General features: G+C 41.8%; 2 protein-coding genes across 4 annotated transcripts; one reads left to right on the top strand and one right to left on the bottom strand.

The window, feature by feature from the left end:
- Positions 1 to 2,410: 2,410 nt before the first annotated feature.
- atg101 (autophagy related 101) lies at positions 2,411 to 3,797 on the bottom strand. The gene is made up of 2 exons (XM_026181857.1): positions 3,240 to 3,797; positions 2,411 to 3,162 (listed from the first exon to the last, which is right to left on the bottom strand). Exons 1-2 carry the CDS (start codon positions 3,489 to 3,491, stop codon positions 2,758 to 2,760), a joined length of 657 nt encoding a protein of 218 aa, XP_026037642.1. The 5' UTR covers positions 3,492 to 3,797; the 3' UTR covers positions 2,411 to 2,757.
- On the top strand, positions 3,529 to 20,242 carry c2cd2 (C2 calcium dependent domain containing 2). 3 transcript variants are annotated; one of them, XM_026181856.1, is made up of 14 exons: positions 3,529 to 3,586; positions 4,706 to 4,882; positions 5,207 to 5,302; positions 6,829 to 6,948; positions 9,965 to 10,066; positions 10,365 to 10,463; positions 12,087 to 12,195; positions 13,526 to 13,634; positions 13,719 to 13,783; positions 14,531 to 14,646; positions 14,779 to 14,941; positions 15,205 to 15,446; positions 15,765 to 16,032; positions 18,211 to 20,242. In XM_026181856.1, the coding sequence occupies exons 1-14, from the start codon at positions 3,578 to 3,580 to the stop codon at positions 18,429 to 18,431; spliced, it is 1,896 nt and encodes a 631-aa protein (XP_026037641.1). In that variant the 5' UTR covers positions 3,529 to 3,577; the 3' UTR covers positions 18,432 to 20,242. The 3 variants fall into 3 exon arrangements, with proteins under 3 accessions (XP_026037641.1, XP_026037640.1, XP_026037639.1); XM_026181855.1 differs by lacking the exon at positions 3,529 to 3,586 and adding an exon at positions 16,257 to 16,287 and having other exon boundaries at positions 3,920 to 4,882; positions 18,211 to 18,356; XM_026181854.1 differs by lacking the exon at positions 3,529 to 3,586 and having other exon boundaries at positions 4,021 to 4,882.
- The last annotated feature ends 408 nt before the right edge of the window (positions 20,243 to 20,650 follow it).

Here is a 20,650-nt window from a genome sequence, read left to right as displayed (position 1 = left end):
ACAACTTTGAGTGTTTCACGGTGGATCAAAAGATTTTGGGTTACATTGTCATTCGTGTTAGTCTAATTGGCCTTCATAAATTGGCTACATATTGCTGCTAGGTAGATTAAGTAATTAAATGGATAGAATGTGTAAAAAGGTGGATTCCAAATACTTATGTACAAGCATTTGGACAACGGCACAATTTTTTATCTTTGTACACCTCCCCAGTGAATATCAGATCAAATGGCTGCAATGTGACTAATGCAGACTTTAATTTAAAGGTTTTAACAAAAGTAGAGTATTAACTGATTTTGAATTCTATGTAGCACCGCTTTTAAATAGTTTTCAAAATAATTAGACTGTTGACAAGCAGTTGATGACCAGCTAAGGCCTGTTCCCTCTTTATTCCATGGCTAAGCTGATCTGTGATGACCTTGCATTTAGTAGTTGTTAAGTGGAACTCTCACTGTTAGAACCAAGTGAAAGCATTAGGCTGACAAAACAATCAAACAAAAAGAAAACTTTCAGAAAGAGCAAAACTTTAGAGAAGGAATGCACTGTTCAGCTCAGCAACACCAAAAGGCCAGGAAGACTACTGAAGGGGTGATCACAGAGGTTTTGTTTTTCTCACTTTGGAAAAACTTCTTCACATCTAACCAAGTCTGGAAAACTCTTGAGAAGGTGTGCGTATCTTTGTCAAAGTACACTCAAGACCAGGAAGGCCGGATTAACTTTGTCAGAAAACATGCGAACGTTCTTGCAGACTTCTAAAAAAACCAAAATAAAAAAAAATTCTTTGGACTCATGAGATTATCGTGGAGCAAAATGATGGGAATAGAAATATAATGGGAAGATGAGAAACAGCTCTTGATCTGAAACATACCACATAACCTGTCAAACATATGGCTGCCAGTAGAACCACATCACTAGCTTTTATTGTGACTGCTGACAGACGTGTAGAGGGCTATATTCTCTGCTCAGATTCAGTCAAATGCTACAAAACTAGAGCACAGGTCGTTGTTTGGCCATTTGACAAGCCAGGAGTGGAAATGTTTGAGAAAACTCATAGGTATTGCAAATTACTTGTCTGCCAACTGGCTGACTGATTGATCCGCTCATCACTGCAGTACTTTCAGCATTACCAACGCAATGAAGTTGGGAATTCTGATATTTATTTACTGCACAAAACCTCAACTTAAAAGCAAGTAGGTGGCCCTTTCCTGATTTTAGTTTCTAACATATGTCACATTTACAAGATTTTGAGATCATCAAACAATTTTGAATATTAGACAAAGACAGTCTGAGTAAATACAAAATGTATTTAAGTGATATTTGTAATGCTTTAAAAAAAAAAGCTATCCAAACCTACCTGTCACTGTGTGAAAAAAATAATTGCTTCCTAAACTAATAACTGGTTGTGCCACCCTTGGTGGCAGGAACTGCAACCAAATGTTTGCCGTGACTTTTGATGAGTTTTTCACATCACTATGGAGGAATTTTTGACACTTCTTTGCAGCATTGTTTTGTTTCAGCCACACTGGATTGGTTATGAGCATGAACAGCAAGATTTTTTATTTTTTTCAGACTTGTTGACGTTTTTTGGATCTTTTTCCAGCTTGATAACCCACTTGTGCTTAAGCTTGCAGAACACAAATTCATGGCAAGGTATCCAAGTCCTGAAGCACTAATGCAACCTCAGACCATCACACTACCACCATGTTTGACTGTTGGTGTGATGTTCTTTTTATGAAATACTGTGTTTGTTTTATGGAAGACGTAACGGATGCAAATCTTCCAGTGATTTCTAGATTGAACAGACCCGGGTGTGGACACTGAAGTTGAACTCACTTTTCCCCAAAATGTGGCTAATTACAGTTAATTGATTCAATATGAGGCAAGAAGGAGCAATTACTCTTTCACATGGGACCAGGTATGTTGATTTTTTCCCCTTAATAAATGAAATCATCATTTAAAAACTGAGGCCAAATACTTTCACAGTACTGTACAGGGATTCAGTGATTAATGCTTTTGAATATGTTCTACACCTTGTCCCCTCAAACTAGAGAGCAGATAATTATACCCAATGTACATGTTGACCTAATGTATTCACACACATGTTGTTTTCCTCTTGGCAAGCAGACTATCCTGAAAACAGAGGGATGTTTTTCAAAGTGCAGGCCATGGTGGCAGTTTCTGGCTGGAAACAAGGGAGTGAACTTAGGAAGTGTTTGCTTTAATTTGGAAAAGTGGCAAACTGGAAATCCTGTCCTTCCCCATGTGGAAGGTCATACTCTCCATGAAACTGTGCAGAGAGGAAGTTTTCACACAGATGAGGAAATCTGTTCCCAAACTCTGCCAGATCTTTTGCATAAAACGTTTTACACTGATCCAGCGTGATAATATGGAAGCAATGTTTTGCGTCAAGAGCTGTGGCTGTAATTAACGTAAACATTTATTGTTATTCAAAATTTACAGTAATGCACTGATGACATTATCAAGAAGAGAACATTTTAAGGAACCAAACTGATAAACACGGTTATTTGCTAGTGTGTATGAGAGAAAAGGGAAAGCTTGCACAAGCAAGAGATTGTTAAAATGAAGATTACATAATTCAGTCTCTTAAGGTACAAATGATACCAGAATCACAACAAAGACATTAGAACACCATTATACTGACACTGCCTCGTTGTTCCGCTGTATAGCTGACAAAACAGAGAAAAGAAATGACAGCAGGACCATAAACATATGAAAGATCCACACCATAAATATTTTCTCTCACAATGCTAGTGTATCCTTAATCAGCCTTCTCATAGTGGTGCTAACAGAAGTGCCCAGCGAGTCAGTGATCTGGTATGTGATTTTGTAAAGGTATGGCTGAACATCTTTAAGAGTGGTGTCAAACACATTGTCCACTTCTGACTGGGTGGGCATCTTTGGCAGGTATTCGTGGCGATTTATGACCTCAACGACGTTGATCACCTTCTCACCCAGCTTCTCACCCACTTTCTCCCTGCAGATCTGTCTCTCCTGCTCATTGGCCAGGTTGACCACATTCACCTTGATACTCCACACTTCCCAAGGAATGCACTCGTCAGAAAAAGGCCAGCGAGACTTCTTTTTCTGGTAGAACTCCAGGGAGATCTGTCCCATGCCGTCGCTGCCCGAGTTGCTCAAAGCATCCTGCAACAAAAGCACAGTTGAAAGTACAGGCCTCACAACACGAGAGTCAGAAATCACGCGTTAAAACAGACAATCACCTTGAATTCAGACACCGCTTTCCTGATCATCCTGTCCAGCTCCTCTGAGGACACCCTGACAAAGGTGAAATCTATGAAGTCACAGTCGATGTCCTGTGTGCCCACAGTGCCGATGGAGTAGGTGCCTTCCTTTTTGTAGTGAAATTTCCCGGTGCTCCGGTGCAGCAAAATTGTGTGCAGCAAAGCTAACATAGCTTCTTCAACCTGTCTCGCCTCCACAGTTACTTCAAGAACTTCCGAGCGACAATTCATCGCGAATGTCTAGTTACGTCTGTTAACGAAGAGCAGGAGTCGAGTTCAGCGACGATAGCTACTGTATAGCAGCTAGACCACGGTAGATGACGAAGGTATACTGTTTACATTCACAAATCGGCGTGAAATATCTAATCCAGTGTGTTATTGTATATTAAAATACAAAACAGGGTTTTAATCGATAATACGCAACCTCCACATAACAGTCGTGCTCACTGAGCGTTGATACATTGTATCAAACGCAAGCTAGCTAATTGTTTACTACTACAAACAGATTAAGAACAAGACAGGAAGTGGTGGACAACAGGACGAGCTACGGGAAGTCGTGTAGTTCAAAATACCAGCTCGGATTTGTTTTCCGTTGATTTCGACTTAAACATGGACTAATCTAATCGTGTAATAGCTTAATGCTAATAAAAACAATATCCTAAAAGCCCAATTGCATCTTCAGCATGGAAAAAAGCTTTAGTTCCCTCGAGGTCTCGACAACAACAAACGTCTCACAAATGTCGCTGTGCATTCTGGGAGTTACAGTTTGTGCCACATATCCGTCTGGAAGCGATAACTTTGTACAGTCACACTGAAAGTAGTCCACCGGGTCAGGCTGCACTCTTCTCCTGCAGGATGTTTTCCCGGGAATGTTACTCTTTATCTGGATATCGTCTGTTGGAGTATGAGCACGAAGCTCGGGCATAAGTCCGTTTTGGGAAACTTTTACGGCTTAGTAGCTAACGAAGAATAGCTAGTTAACGAGCCGTAGCGAAAATTAGCTTACTAAGCTAACAATCGTATTCAATGAGAGGAGGAGTGGGCTATTCTGCAGGTTTATTTGTACGCAGGCTACCTTTAGTTTTTTGACAATGGTTTAGCTTTCCACAACCAGCTTGCGTAGTTTGGAAGCCCTGTATGGCAGCACTGAAGCATGGATAACGATAAGCAGAATTTGTATTGGAGGTGGATATTTGTCTTCTTATCATTTTTGGGCGATTGAATTTATTGATTCCACCGTTCCTTAATTAAATACATAACATGAGGTTGGCAGGAAAATTCCCAGAGGAACCGGTGTGTTAAACTCAGATCATCGATCATTTTCCCGAAGAATGTCCGACCCAGAAAGTTCCAGTTCATATTTTGGGTTGGAGGATCCGCAGTGGCTATGTATGGTCACGTTGTTTATCGCCTCCCTGGTTACTCTTATACTGTATTTCGTACAGTATTTCCAACATAGACTTATAGGAAATAAGCAGGGAGCAGCAGAAGGGGACAATGCTGCGACAGAGGAGGAGGAAGCCGCCGCTCTGCTGGGATGGGCGCTGTCACTGAAAAGCTGGAAGAGTCAGTGGAGAAGAGCTTGGTGCATAGCTTTGAATGACGAAGCAAGGAAGCGAAAGGTGAGTCTCATGACCACCAAGCCAATGCTGTACTGTGGGGCAGGTGACTTCAATAAAAGTGTAGCATATAATGCGACAAGGTTATAAAATCTCCTCTTGTGTGCTGTAAAGAAATTCCCCCCCCCCTTTTTTTTTTAAATCATAACCCTCAGTTTGATATTAGAGACACTGTAGTGTAAACTCTCCACCTTCCTACTTATGGATTGACGCTGCCAATGTCGTGCAAGCCCACATAATTTTGATTCCTTGGCAACATTTCGCCGAGTCTGCAAGACTTTGAGTAGGTGTTTGTTGTTTTAAAGTTTCTGCCCTGTCTCGTGTCAGGGTGCTGTTCTGCTGGCATTTGAAGAGGATGGTCTCGAGGCTTCAGATCTCACGCTTAGCAGGGTCTCCAGCTTTCAGAAGTCTGCCGGCAACAAGGTACTCACTCCATATTCTCACATTGGAAAACACCTTTGCAATGTTTTTGGCAGACAAGCACTGACTTGTCGACTTTCCAACGTTACTACAGGCTTTTCTCAGTAAATTTAAATGTTGACAAACTAATCTACTTAATATTTTATCAGCAGCAAATATGGTTGTTAATTACCGTAAACTATACTTGAATAAACCATGATGCACTTATTAGTCAGAGTGTTTGCCCATTTTTGCCAACCTGTGTTAGAAAGTATAACTAGAAACTGTAACTTGGGAGGTCAGACAGGGACACACTGCTCACTACTTTTGTGGCTTTGCAGAGATTAAATGCAAACTCACTCCTTTCTTTGTGATCGTTGAGATATGGACCAAAATACCAGGTACTCTATGGAGTCTAGGGAGTTTAATGAGCAGAGGTTTATTTTTACCACACACTGTGTGTGTGTTGTGTGTGTGTAAGAAGCTTATAAAGCTGTCACGCTCAGCACTAAGGAGGAGCAGGCAGCCAGAAATACACCAGCACCTATGGTTATGTTTAGCTTTCCTCTAATACTGTTCTTATGTCAAAGACATGCAGTCTTTGCTGAAATCAGTGTTAATTTGCTGAGTAAATATGTTTCTAAAGCTTAAACTACCTCTGATACTCAGTTCAGGTTGCATGTCATTCATTCGACTAGAGATCACAGATAATTATACTGCTTGATGCCTTTGGGATCTATCAGAGTTGTTCTTCTTTTCCTTCCTTTCAGAGTTCAAAGTGAAGTTGTCCTGAAGCAAATGCCAGTTTTGGGTCAGTTTTATGCAAAGTCAGTATGTTAGCACATTGCTCTGGTTTAACTGGGACTTCTGCCCATCACTGGCAACTGCTGCTGAGATTATACTTTTGGTTTGTCTCGTCTTACCTTTATCCTCTAACGTCGACTTAACAATTGACTAATTTGATTTTGATAGTTAAAGATCATGTCACAAAGCACACAGAAGCTTTTCTGTGTAGCATTTGCATGTATTTGATCGGATTGGATATGCTGACGTGTCCAGGGTGTACCCTGCTTGTCACCCAAAGTCAGATGGAATATGCTATGGCCAAATCTCAAACATGGATTGAATGAGCTCTTAGGAAGATGGATGGATGTAAAGAGATATTTTATGATGTTTTGCAGAAGCACTTTGGGGTCCTATTTGAACCTCATAGCTCAGGAGCAGAAGGCGAGGTCATACTTGGTGAGATATTGATGTGGAGAATTACACAGATTTGGACAGATATGTAAACTTCAGCTTGGTTGATGCAAACTGCAAGGCAATAATTCTGGTTTAAAGTAAACCACATGAATGCATTATCAATGAAGCATCACACATGCATTCACATACAGCACCTTTTAGTTCAGTGAAAATTCTGGGCTTACTTTCTATTTGAATTGCATTAAAATGGTATAACCACATGAGTAGCATGCAAATGCTGTCACTGCCTTAACTCCAGGATTCTCTGGAGTTTTACTTTAAACTAATGCCTCACCTTGTCCTCCTAACAGGCCGCTTCCTGCTGTGTGGTTGGGGAGAAGCTTCAGTTCTCTCTGAGCACTGCATCGACAGCCATGGCTACAGCAGATCCTTGTAAATATACTGTGTGTATAGCTCCATTGGAGCTGCAGGTAAATACTCTTAAATTTGTGAAGTCTTAGACTGCAAGGAAAATAACACTGTTGATTTCCTTTTGTAGAATATGTCTGTAACAGTTAGACTGTAGAGTTAAATCCGTTGGAAGTCGTAGTGATTTAGTTTAATGGGAGCTTTTACTGAACATGATGTGCTGCCCAGCATTGGCTCACTGCAGGCAGCAGTATTAGATTAAATGGTTGGGGTATCTTTCCTTCCTTGGCAGATGTCCCAAACAGCTCATTAACATCCCTTTGAGGCCTGTTTCCATATAGAACTGATGAAGTTATGATCCAAATAAGACTCCCTTGTTTGTACCTGGAAATTGCAGTGATTTGCTTGATTTGTCATTATCAAAACTGTCTGCGTTGATCTCTTAAATGGAGTCCTGCAGCTCACCTTCAGCCTTTCCTAACGCTCCTCTAGCATTTTGAAATAAATTGGAGCCAAAGTTGATATGTTGGCATGTGTAATGGGTCGTGTCCGGAGGCTTTCTCCTGCTTTTAGGTTCATATTTACATGTTCAGAAATGCAAAAACTGCTTGTGTCTATGTAAGCTAATACAACTGTATTAAGGCTATTTCTAACCTAATTAACGTGCTCTTCCATTGAAGTAATTGTGCTATAAATACAACCTGAGTGTGAGAGGTTTGGAAGCTAAAGTCAGGTGTTGAGGAGGTTTTGTTTTGGTCGTGGGTTAGTCGTTGTTTCAGGGACATAAAGGAAGCCTTTTGTCTGTCTTTTTCACTCCCACTGTTTCAGCTTAGTCTGGAAAAATCAGAGAGCTTATTCAAATGTTCCCATCCGTCCACTGGAGCGTTTTTTAGCTTTTGACTCAGATCCAAGCTAGAATACTCGTGGCTCATGATAGGAGTGCATGGGCATGTGGGACAGAGGCATTTAATGGACATAATAACACGGTCACTACATTAAGGTGTGCTGCTGAGTGTACTTTGTCTTTAAATGCACTACTGTATCACGTGACCTGATGAGGGACACGGCAGTATGACACGCCTCATAATGAAAAACTCACCAGTGATGATCTGTAGTAGATGGAGTGTGATGTCACACCTTTGTACCTTTGCCTATATGGAGCTGGCATGGCTTCATTTCAAAAGCAGAGATTATTCCTTCACTTCAGATTTGCATTTGTGTAGTTAGTGTTATACAACCAGCAAAAAGCATCACATTCTAATTACAGCGTGCTCTGGGAAATCATTCCTTACTCCTGATTTCACATCACACTGGCCATATGAATCCCATTAGAAATGTAATCGCATCCAAAGACTTCAGTTTGGAAAAGGTTAACAGAATGATGTATTCAAGATGTGGAAAAGAGTCCCTAGTTTTCTTAAGCAAGTAGCATTTCTCTTTTGTTAGTCAATAAATGAACAAAAACTTGGTCTAATGTTGTCATTAGTGGTGTCAGCGTAACACACTGATTGTATGTTATTTACGTTCAGGTAAGGGACTAAAATCCTACAAGCAGTGTTTCCCATTATCATCTCTGCCTGCTACAGTTTCATAATAAACCAAAAATATTTTTATGCTTTTCATGGTAATCTCACCCTGTAAAGTCTGCCGGTCATAAGAGAGCCAGCTGCAGACTGCAGTGAGACAGAGAAGGCAGCTAAATATGTGTTTCAGTTATTCATTTGTCACAATGCACTTAACAATTGAACTGTTCTGTACTTTGTGCCGCTGGTATAAGGTAGCAGGTTGTTTATATTCAAGAGTACTGCTGCAGGCCACACCCCTTTCCAGAAGAGGTCTGATGAGTGATGGAAAGCAGCCAGTAAGAACAGTGCATTCAGTTGATCACTCAGCAGATAAAACACCTCTTCCTTAAAAAGCTTTTCTTGGAACATGTTTTGAAGTAAAACGTATAAAGGAGAATTCACAAAGAGTTATGCATTTATAACAGGCTGCTTAACTTTGTTATGTAGGCTGTATGAACAAGGACAAATAGGTGAAAAGCACCACTTTGATCTGAGGCTGAAATTGAAATAAAGAAATATAGATTAGCAGATTGGCGAGTGGTGATTAGTATTTAACGCATCAATAACATTTCAAAAGATAAAAGGTACGAGATGTGTTCCTTGTCAGTCGTGTTGTTTGTTTTTGTGAATCGAATGATGGCGCTTTGGGAACAGCATTTTCTCCTTCCCTTTTTTCCACTAACAGATAAGAAAGGAAGCACTGAGGGACTTTTTCTTTTTCTCAGAATTGTGAACATTTGACTGTCTCTTATTATGTACGTAGTTCATGTCATTTCACCATGTTAGGAACAGGAAAGACTATTTGATCACATGCTGTGGCTTTTTTTCCTGTGAGCACCTGTTTTGCACATTAAAAATCCCAGAACAGCTGTTCTTTTTAACTTCCGAGTATGGTCATGTAGTTGCATGGCAACATAAGTATGTACAGACCGCTTTGAAATGGCTTAAAAGTGATACTTTCATCCTAATAGGGCGAGTTTGTCTCACAGCTTCATTGTTGTTCGAGTTGTACTATTTGTGATAAGACAAACAGAAAAATAGAAGCTTTATTGGGGACTTGGTTGCATTCAGATATATTTGAATTATTACCGAGGGTTGGAGAGGAGCATTGAGGTTGCTTATCATAACCCGCTGCAAATCTGATGGGCTCATTGAGGGAGACGCTGCGATCCAAGGAGAAAGGGAAAACTGTAAACGGAGCATCCTTGATGCCTCTTTAGTCTGGAGAACTGCAAATTATGTTTAAAAAATGCAAAAGTGGATTTTGCATAATATGACCCCTTTCACAAAGCGTAGGTATGCACACCACCCACTCACCACCGGCTGAAACACAAATAGAATTGTGCGGGAAACACTGCGCTGATTTCGTTCCTCCACGCCCACCTCACATACTGAGCTGCTCCTTGTTTGGTGTATCGCTTCATCTCCAGAGAATCAGTTTTAGTTCATCTTTCTGTGAATTTGATGAGTACTGGATGAGTCATAGGGCAGCTCTTTATTTTCTCTTCCCCAGCTTCATCTACACATGCAGGAATCTGAAGATAAGGTCAAGGTAAGCTGGGAAGTGTCTCATCTAGAGGTGGAGGAGCTTCAGGTGATGCCCGGTTTCACTCAGGTAATCTTAAAGCAGCAGAATCGCAGATGTATAAACCTAACCAAAGGATGCGCCACACACTAACATGGGAAGAAATGTTTCGCTGTACCAAAATATAAAGAAATTGTGTGACAGACAGCCTTCATAGAAATCACTTTGAGAGAGGAAGATTCATTAGTTTCATTATCAAACAGTAGTCGAACCATTTAGAAACCAATAAAAATGGAATTAAAAGAATTGACATTTGTTTTATCACCAAATAGAACTTTACATTTCTAGTTTTACTCGATTAATATGAGGTATAATCTCTTTCTGTCAGGACAATGCAGCCATAAAGGAGCAGCTGAAGCAGCTTTTGTGTGTGTCGCATCCCTCTGTGCTGCTGAGCTGCAGGCCTGCTCAGGCCTCAGAGGTCAAGGTGAGCGAACGAGTCACGTCTGATGTAAGGCTGCCAGACTCATAATTACTTCCACCAGAGAGGGGTGTTTGTGTCATTTTGTCTGTAAACGTGACAGCCGGGGTGTAGAGGGGGTCGTGCGAACGCTCCAGACTCACACAAAACAATTTTATGATTTGTTAGTGGAGAATTCATCTTAGAAATTACGATTCCTACAAGTGTGGTGTTTGAACTCTGACCTCTCCTTTAGGGTCAAAGTGACAATTATGCTACTTAAAACTATGTTTCTTAAAGCAGTTGTTATATTCAGAACATATAGGCATGTATGAGCGTTCTAAATATGACCTGTGACCTTTTCAAACTGTCGTAAAATGTCTTTTACCTTTAGAAACTACTGCTTGTGTTTGTATCAGTAAGTTTAGAAAATGATACCAGTATATTGAGATTTGAAATATCACATTATAGTTTGCATCTCAGTGTCACGTCTCACCTCTGATCTCATGTTTACATTCCACGCCTGCCTTTCTTTCAAGCTGAACCAAGGTGTGTTAAAGACAGAAGTGTCAAGAGAACGAGCTGCCTGGTTAGGTTGAAATATGCTGTAGTATAATGTTTTATATTTATGTCCAGTTATTTGCAAATCAGTAGTTATTCATAACCTACTCATACATAATGTTTGTATGATCAATAAACGTCATGCACGTTGCCATTATCTGAATTTTACTGCACTAAAAGCTCTATAAAAGTTTAAAAAATAAATAACAAAGAAGTATGAAGATACACAAAATACATTATGATTCCTTTAAAAGTAATGCTGCCCAGAGGGCCAGTTCCTTGGCTGTGGTTTGCGCTCTTACTGCTTCTTGTTGCAACCTTAAATACTGCTCATCTAAAGCAGCATTGATTCACTGAAGGTTATTATTCACAACCCACCATCACATGATGCTGTTTCACGTGTTTCTGATTAGATCTTACTTGATACAGGATGACAAGTTTTCTTTTTTGGTCCAAATATAGTTGTGAGTTACATGAGAGGCAGTGGGATTAACTCTTATTTTGATCAGAGGAATTTCCTTTCCTCTGATCAAAAAAGTCGATATTATTGACATTTATATATCTGGTCATCGGACCCCAAAGTTTCCAGATGATTTGAATTTTGTGGTTTATGAAATTAAATAGTCGCTTTGTGGCGTAACATTTAAAATGTTCAAGATCAATTAGCCGGCAGTTTTAGCCGTAATGTAAAACAACCATATAGATTTGCATGCTGGTTAAAATAAGTCTAGTGCTTTGAAGCTATTTAAGCATTAAGCTCATCAGATACGCTGCTATTTAAATGACCAAAACAAATCACTTTTGTCTGTAGATGATGCCTGTTTGTAATGCAAATTCATCAGCGGTGCTTCTGATGCAAATTCTCCCTGATCATAGAAAGGCCAATGCAAATGATCAACATGTGAAAGTGGAAACGGGGTCGTGTTGCAGAGAGTCCTTGTTCAAACATGAAGACGCTTCTCGTTTAAAGACACGAGCATACTTAGGCCTCTGCTCGTTTACGTGCTTCCAGTACTGCTCGTAATGCTGCGCTCACTAAATCTGTGCTGTAGGTTTATGTATGTACTCACTGCATGCTCTCTCCAATAGGAAAGCCAGAATAAAGTGGTATCGCCCCCAAAGCCCCCACGCGCCCATGAGTGGAAGCTGCTGGTGAAAAACATCCGAGTCACACTCAACCAGGAGGAAGATGCTGCAGGTCGGTCGTGCGTCTGCTTATAAATTAATGTTAATTCTGAATTTTTCAAGCTGATGATGTTTCCTATGCTAACGGCTACATTTAGGTCCAAGTACAGCGTGTCTAAAACTAAAGAGGTTCTGTTATGTTAAAAGCATTAGCGTCATCAGCAGGAGTGTCAGCAAAGTAGTAATAAGAAAATAATACCTGCGCTGGTTATCTGTGCACCAGCTATGTAAACTCATTCAGAAGCGCTCTATTAACAGATAATATTTACCTTGGGTCCTGCACACTAAGCTGCGGAGAAACATGAGCTTCAATATATGTCACAAACAAAGAATCCTACACCCGCCGTGTTGACTTTGTATTTTTACCAAAAGGACTTTTTTTAAAGACATCTATTGTAAAGTTGAATTAGCTCCTTTCATCAGACTGCACGCACTGTTTGCAGTGTTTAACTGCCCGCTCTTTATTTGCATTACCACGACGATGTAATGAGAAGGTTGTTTAGAGGGTAGCTGACTTTGGTAATGAATCAGCAGCAGTGGGACTGTGCTTGCAGCATGGCTGATATTTACTTTGCCAACGCTGCATGACAAGGCCCCCCCCACTCCCACCCCTCCATTTTAGGTAATCCACTGGTCAAAGCTAAACAATGATGGCAGTATATTAATAATACACCCACAACAGTAAGACAACGCCCAGCGTGGTGGTACAGACCTGCACATAAACAAAGTGCCAGGGTGTGGTCATGTATGAGGCCAGAGAGCATTTGATAGATTGTGCTGATGATAGGCTGTTAACACGATTGTCCAGTAATGAAGTCTTAGACCACCCACAACAACTTTGTTTGGGTAGTTCCTGTGATGAGTCATTCTCTGAGTGTGAGTCAGCAGTTGTCGGGGCTGCAGACGTCCCCGAAAGCGTTCGGTCTGACTCCATATTGCACAGCAGAGACATGACACAGCACTTGACACTTCACTATATACATCTTCCTTCCTTTTATTGAAAATCAGTCACTGTCTGCCGGGTGTTTACGGTCGTGCAGGCTTTTATGTCGTTTTATTCATTTGTATTGTTTTAAGTGTTGTTTAATAATTTGTATTGTAAAGCACTGAATCTTATCTGTGAGGCTTCTGATTCACAGCTTGTGGCCACTAAAATTCATATAAGTGCTTAAGAAAATGTGTGCTCATTTAGCCTCCTCTAATCTCTGCATAATTCATCATATATACTCTGTGAAGTGATCCCGTGTTTATCCATTAGAGTGAGGGAGTGGAAGTGGCTGACCACAAAAAAGAAAGAAAGAAAGCTTTAAAGTCAGCTCTTGGATGACACTTTGTGTTCGCAGGCAGCATGAACCCTCTGTGTGTGCTGCAGTTAGATGATCCTCCTCAGAGGTTCAACACTTCTGTTTCGAAGAACACGACGAGTCCTGCCTGGGACCAGCCGTTTATTTTGTAAGTGTGAACGCTGACTCCACCGCAGGTGGTTCTGATGAACAACACCGTTCACATACATGTAAAATATTCTTCTCTCACCAGTGAACTGAATGGACGATCGAAGGAGCTCAATATTCTGTTGACGAACGATGGACATCCTCCAGAGAGTAAGAAAAACTCTGCCGTGGCCACTTACCTGTCGATGCTTGTGTTGCATTTACTGTAATGAAGAGTCATGTAGTTTAGTGATCCAAGTATCGACTGTATCGATACCAAGTCGGCATCAGTATCGGATCGATACCAGCCTGGTGAGATCGATTCTTTACTTTAAGTTCCGCTCTTGTTTGCGATGCTGTGGTTTCGACAAAGAGGAAACAGCCAGGTCGCCGCACTCGCCGCTCCCGTGTCAGCGCAGAGCAGGCCCGCTTTGCTCGCCCTCCCCCCTCTTGTGTTTCGATGTTGCGCTGTCACGTGACGTGACTTTGGGGGTTGTTAAGTTGTTTACAAACATGTATGTTTTTACCGGTTGTTGAGGATTTTAATTGTAATTTTTGTATTATAGTTTCTCAACAGTACTTGTTTGTTTTACTTTGTTTAGCGGTTTGCGAGCACTTTTTATTTCAGATTTTTCTTTAAAAAAATCAATAATAAAGCATTTTCTATTTAATTATAAACTTTGTCGTAATTATGTCCTGAGTTTTAACTGTTTAATAATAAAAAAGGAAACGTCACAAAAAACACTGAAGGTCATGAGAATGAATTGAGATGTATCAGCGATACTGGCCCGTATTGACTTGGTATCGGATCGATACCAACACATGCAGTATCACACACCACTAACGTAGTTCACACGTTGTGCCTCTCGTAGCGCGTGTTTCTGTGTAGCAGGCTAAATCAGCTGTTTTCTGTCTCAGATTCCTTACTTGGTCAGGTGTTGGTGCCTTTTGATCTTGTGAAGAAGCACCCCAAAGGACAGCGTACATTTGAACTCGTGACCAAAGATGTAGTGACCGGATCACTGACTACTGACGTAAGACCTAAAAAGCTCATTTTCTATCGCATGTTTTCCTTTAATATCACCAGATTTCGATGAATTCCTTCCATGTGTCTCTTGTTTTCATTTACACGTAGTTTGGGTAGTAACTTGAATCGTGTGTTTCAGTTTACCTACCTGGAGCCGAGTGAGGTGAGGTCTTGGCAACCTCCTACCCCAGCCTCTAATAAGAGGGTGGAGATGGACCGCACGGTCATGCCCTGTGGCACAGTGGTTACCACGATCACAGCGGTGAAGAGCAAGCCGGGTCGACCACTCCCACTCAATATAGGTAAAGCCCTGGAAACCGTGAGGCCGCTGCACATTCCTTACACAGCTGTATTGTATAATAAATGATCCTGTTAGAGTTGCTTCAGGAGTTTTTGTTTGTTTTTTGAATAGAGGGAAGTTAGAGTAGCACAGTTCCCCAGTCAGCTTTTTAGATGCTGGTTAGTTGGCAACTCAACTCGGTCATTTTCATAATTTGACAAAAATGAATGTTCTGAAAGTCCTTTACATGAATGAAACTACAGTGAGACGTTCTTGCTTCCTCAGATCCTGCCCAGAAGGCCGTGGTCAACAAGCCCAAGCTGGGGGAGCGTCGCGTCTCCGAGCAGGTGTCTATGTTAGGGGGCACTGTGAGTAAGGCCCTGTCCTCCTCCGACACTGAGCTGTTGATGCTCAATGGGACAGACCCTGTGGCCGAAGCCGCCATAAGACAACTCCACCAGTCTGCTAAACAGAAGCTCAAGTCCCCGGTGAAGAAGAGTACCATCATCATCTCGGGCATCGCCAAAGTAATTATGAGCTCCTTGTACTTGTACTTTTTCCACTTAATGTAATTCAGCTTAAATAGCACAAAAGCACAGCTGGAGCCAATCTTGCATGTTTGATACTCTGGAACTCAGATTCCTCGAGTGCTTTTTAAGCTAATCTGTTCCATAACCTGTGGTTCATAACGTCAGAGGAGAGAAGTGGATTTTAAATGGAAGCCCGTGCCTTGTCTGCAGCAGCGAGGGCCTTCTCATGTTGTTAGCACCCTTCATTGTGCCTGGGCTTTCCACACTAGCTCCACAACAAATATGGCTTTAATGGGAATGTGATTTATTTCCCAGACGCCTCTGTCTCAGGATGATGAGCTGGCTATGATGGCAGGTTACGCTGCAGCAATGGACGCATCAATGTCAGAGAGCAGCTCTACTCAGGATGTGACCACAGCGATCGCATCGGGGACTAGTACCCCTCCGGAGATGTCGGAGCCCACGGAAGGTCCCAGAGTTGAAGGGCGGCCTCCGGAGGACTGGGAGAGCCAAACTGGCGAGGAACAAGACAATGCTTCACTGTCCATGTGTGTGTCTGAGGCGAGCTGCAAGAAGAGCAGAGGTGAGAAACCTCTCGATGCATTTTTAATCTTCACAGGAGTATTATTAAACCTTACAATCCTGAAAAGAAAAATAATGCCTTTACAAGCAGAACTTGATCTGTTTTGGCTGTTTGGGGTTTGTTAGCCACTCCTTCGTTATGCACTCTCTCTTTGTGTTCTCCTTTCTGCTTCCCCTCTACTCTTTGAACCTTTCCTTTCCGAACTGTCGTCACTGCCACCTTAGAGGAAAGCAGTGCTAAGCACACATTGTATGAGTAAGTTACTTCATGAGTTACTTGTAGTATTCTTGGTATTCTAATCGCTGTAGTTTCTGTTAGCAGTAGAATAGATAACAGTGTTTTTCTACAAGGTGAGATTCACTTTTGTAGTTCCTCTAAAATCAGTTTGCAAAAAAAAAGCTCACAAAATTAAAGGAATACTTTGAAAAAACATCAGCTCTGATTGGAGAAAAAATCATGCTGATATCTTTAGTGACACTGGGTAATGTGTTAGGGATGAAAGGGTGCCGCATCGTTTGATGAAACTGAAAATGATCAACCAATTCAAAGACGGCCCAAAAATCGAAGACTGGAACGACTCAAAATGGTCCTCAGTCATTTGTATGGCGCCCCCTTGTGTTTGTAGGCATGACTGACAACTTCAGGGCTCCTAATGAGGTGATGGATGGTGTCCCGGGGATCTCCTCCCAGATCTGGACCCATCACTGGTAGAAATGGGGGCTGTCTCATTGTTGCCCGGCTTGTGCTCTGTTAACTTCATTTCCTGACCAGATCAATATCCCAGAAGTTAAGCTGAATTATTTAACTTATTCTGGTTAAAAAGTGTTCCTTTAATTTTTTCTGAGCAGCGACTGTCTTTTATTTGTGGCTGTACAACACAGATGAAGTGCCGTGAATGTTTCGGTATTTATTTCACTTGCAATATGAAATATTAGTCACTTGGCAGGTGCTTTCGGACCACAGGAACTTGATCATAACTCTTTAAGCCATGTAGGAGTTCTCCAGTATTTCGTGTCTTTAAACCATAAAAGCTCTTAGAAACCTTTTTGTATCGCCTTCACTTCACTCTGTCACAAGAGGAAACTTTGAGTAAAAAACGTCAGCTGTATAAGTAACACATAGCTATAACATGCTAACTGCTGCTTCAGTAAAAAAAATGGACAAACTGAAGTTTAGAGGAAACGCAAGAAGATGTTTACTCGCTGAAGAGCAAGTTTGCCCGTATTTCCTCTGAAACTGCTGCCTGGGGCATCCACACACGATGGAGCAATGTGCAGCGGAAATGTAGAAGCTGACAAGAAAATACAACACCTGACAGACTGTGTGTCAGAGCAGCACACACACAGCTCCACCGTTTGGCTGTGACGCTGCAGAATCATAGCAGGTGAAGAGCGCCACTGCGAGCCCCTCCTCCTCCTCAGGCTGGTTGTAACCGTTGAGCTTATCAGTTTTAGCGCCTGACACGCTACCACTGAAACCCGGCAAACACACATCTCTGATTACAACGCCCTCAGTCATTTGTAGCTTTTGTTGTGCGACGTGTCACACATTTTTAGAGGTCCTATTGCACACAGAACGAAGGCTCTGAGGGTCGCTCCCTCCAGTGGGCGGTTCCCCTCGTGTTTGGTCCAAAAGCATCTAGAGAAGATCTGATGCTGTTCTGCGTTCTTCTTTAGGAGTGTGCTACAAATTGAGGACACGAATGCCTCCTTTTTTCTTTGTCATTTATTTGTTTTGATACTATTTAGAGTTTCTATTGTTTTGTACTGACTAAACTAATCCACTGATACTGAGGATAACACAGGAGCTCCTTAAGTGTGGAAGCAGAGGAATGGTGCTTGTAGCCAGGCTGGACTATGAGGCTGCTCTCTGTTGGTACAGATTAGTATGTGTTAGCTGGTGATTAAACACAATATTACAGCTCTGCTGCTATTTAAGCCACATTTTTCATCCAATCCACAGCAAGTGTTTCACAGTAACAGTTTCCAACTAACACCGATTCTGTACCACTGCTGCTTTAGCTTTTGATTTGTTTATTTTAAATGAGTTTTTCCATTACTGCTTAGGCCAATACTACTCGTGCCTGTTTTTTATCTGTAGTAATGACGTCTCCTTGAGTGGTGTCACTTTGACACTATCCACGTCTCAGGCTGCTTCCTTTCCTCTTCTTTGCCACAGGCAGCTTCCTGCAGAAGAGCGCCAAGCTCTTCTTCCGACGTCGTCACCAGCGCAAAGACCCGGGGATGAGCCAGTCACACAATGACCTGGTTTACCTGGAGTCTCCGGCCGCAGTGGAGCGAGCGAGCCGAACAGCCACGCTCAGCCGCATGCTCAACCGCAAGAGTAAGAGTAAGAGTAAAGCCAACGGCTCTACCTCTGTGGGGGAGCCACATGCGTGACCCCCCCACTGTCCCTCGCTCACCTTGACCTCAGTCCCTACCACTTCAACTACCATCATCACCTCCACCTCAAATTGCACTGGCAAACATCTTGGCTAACCTACTCCCCTCTAATGGCTGACCTGCATACTGGGGCTGCTGCACTGTGGATGGGCAACAAAAAAAAGTGATATTTTAAGGCTTCAAATAAGAAGCCACCAACAGCAAGCGTGTGCATGTGTGGATGATCCTGGCCTGGATTGATTTCAGAGATTAGTCCTTTTTATTTGATTTTATGCAACATTTCAAAATCTTTAAGTGCTTTTACGGCTGTGTTATGGACAGAAGGGACCGCCGCGCGCCATCACTCTTTACCTCACTGAAAGCTGAGGGCGGATTCAAAACTCTCCCTGCTGTAAACCGTAAGTTGCCTACGGTGACTCAACAGGACCAAAGACGAAGAGCCGAGTGGTGTTTGTATGATTTGCACAGTTTTTAGTACCTTTTAAATTAAAGTGCAATGACAGGAGCAACTCTTGTGCAAGAGACTGTAGTTCATTCACAAAGGGAGACGATCGTTTCACTGCAAGACTGCTGTACGTGGGAGCAGCATGACTACTTGTTGACACTAATATGAAATCATTTGTTTATTACTCGATGATATTCCCAAATAAAGCTAGATCCAGTGTGTTCATGACATGTGTAAGACTAAAAATTTCTGCCTTGGTTGTCAATTTCAAAAAAGAAGCAGGGTGTTTTCGAATCATATGCAACTGTCTCCTGTTGTACACTACCGTTCTCAGCAGAGTTGTTGTTGTGTCGAAAGGGAACTGAAGCTTTATCCAGGGACCGCAGCGAGACACGCGGCCATACTTGTGCTAATAAAACGGATCCTTCCTTACATTTCAATAGCATGAACTGCTCTGTCATTTTACGTGTTTCTAAAAGATGTGCACATGAACAAAAGAAAAGTGTGAACACCTATGACAGCAACCAGGTCTTGTGGCTGCTGATTTTTTTTTTTTTTTTTTAAATCCAGCTAATGATTGTATTTTTTGTCCTCCTGTGAGCAGCTTGTTTCTGTACATCATGTTAACTACTGTTTGTTATTCTGCTCAGAGAGCTGAATGGTTGCCTTACAGTTATTCTGTGAATGATGTCCCAGCTGCTCGAGTCTTGTTCCTCAGCTTGACATGACTTTGGCTGCAGCCGCTATCAGACAAGTGGGCCTGAGTGTCTGTGGTGACCTGTTGGATTGGCTCTGATCAGGCAAGCATACCACTGTGTTTCTGCATCATCAGCAGTTTCTATAATCGATAAGCCTATGCACTTAACATATCTGTTGACTGGGTTGTTTACAATATTCGACTACCTGAGATATTAAAACACTCTTGCTCTTCACAATAATTCTCTTCTGCGGATCCTGCGTGGGTGTCTTTGTATTCATAATTACACGATCTGCTTTAATCCACCGTCACTGACTGTTGTCTGTTTAAAAACAAATAAAAGAGAAAATCATAGAAAGAAAAGGCCGAGAAAATAATCATTCAGACAGAAGCACCTTCCAACTCTGAGGAGAGGAATAGAGGGAAACTGATTGTTTTAAATCGAGCTCAGCTTCTTACAGCCTGCAAGCGTTAACTGCTGTCGTGCAGTAAGCAGTGGGGCTGTAGGAGATTAATGAATTGCTTCCTGATGTTTTTTGTCTTTCTGCTCTGTGTGCGCAGAAAGTGGCTGATTAACTGTTGCTGCAAAGCGTCAGTCACTTCCTTGCAGGGACTGTAACTACTATACATACTGAGTTAAGCAATAAATATTGATTGAATAACTAAGACTGTGGTGATGTCGATGTTCTGGCTATCACGTGACCCGTTCATCTGATTTGCTGTTTAACTTTTATGCTACTTTAAACATCTGCATCAGAAATGCGCTCACTGGACACTTTATTAGGAACTCTTTGCCAATACTGCTGGACCGGCTTTGGCCTTCAGAACTCCATTAATTCTTCACACCAGTGAAGTGTTGGAAACATTTCTCAGAGATTTTATAACTCCTCTCACAGTTACTGCACATGTTCCACCACAGCACCACGGGGCTCTAATGGATTGACTGTGAAGGCTGAGTGCAGTGAACTCATTGTCAAGAAATCAGTTAGACATGACATGAGCTTTGTAGCACGGTGAATTATCAACATGGATACACTGTGGTGATAAAGGCTGGGCAGCAACAATGCCCAGATG

Source organism: Astatotilapia calliptera, chromosome 10 (genome assembly GCF_900246225.1).
Source record: "Astatotilapia calliptera chromosome 10, fAstCal1.2, whole genome shotgun sequence".
Classification (NCBI taxonomy): Eukaryota; Metazoa; Chordata; class Actinopteri; order Cichliformes; family Cichlidae; genus Astatotilapia; species Astatotilapia calliptera.
The sequence above is the reverse complement of the archived record's forward strand: the minus strand, read 5'-3'. Positions and strand labels throughout refer to the sequence as shown.

Excerpts from the sequence above, each read along its gene's own strand:
- atg101 (XM_026181857.1), bottom strand. The coding sequence starts at position 3,491 with ATGAATTGTCGCTCGGAAGTTCTTGAAGTAACTGTGGAGGCGAGACAG. Across the intron at positions 3,163-3,239 it reads AAGCGGTGTCTGAATTCAAG|GATGCTTTGAGCAACTCGGG; the intron begins GTGATTGTCTGT and ends CTTTTGTTGCAG.
- c2cd2 (XM_026181854.1), top strand. The coding sequence starts at position 4,592 with ATGTCCGACCCAGAAAGTTCCAGTTCATATTTTGGGTTGGAGGATCCG. Across the intron at positions 12,196-13,525 it reads CCAGGAGGAAGATGCTGCAG|GCAGCATGAACCCTCTGTGT; the intron begins GTCGGTCGTGCG and ends TTGTGTTCGCAG. Across the intron at positions 13,784-14,530 it reads CGATGGACATCCTCCAGAGA|ATTCCTTACTTGGTCAGGTG; the intron begins GTAAGAAAAACT and ends TTTCTGTCTCAG.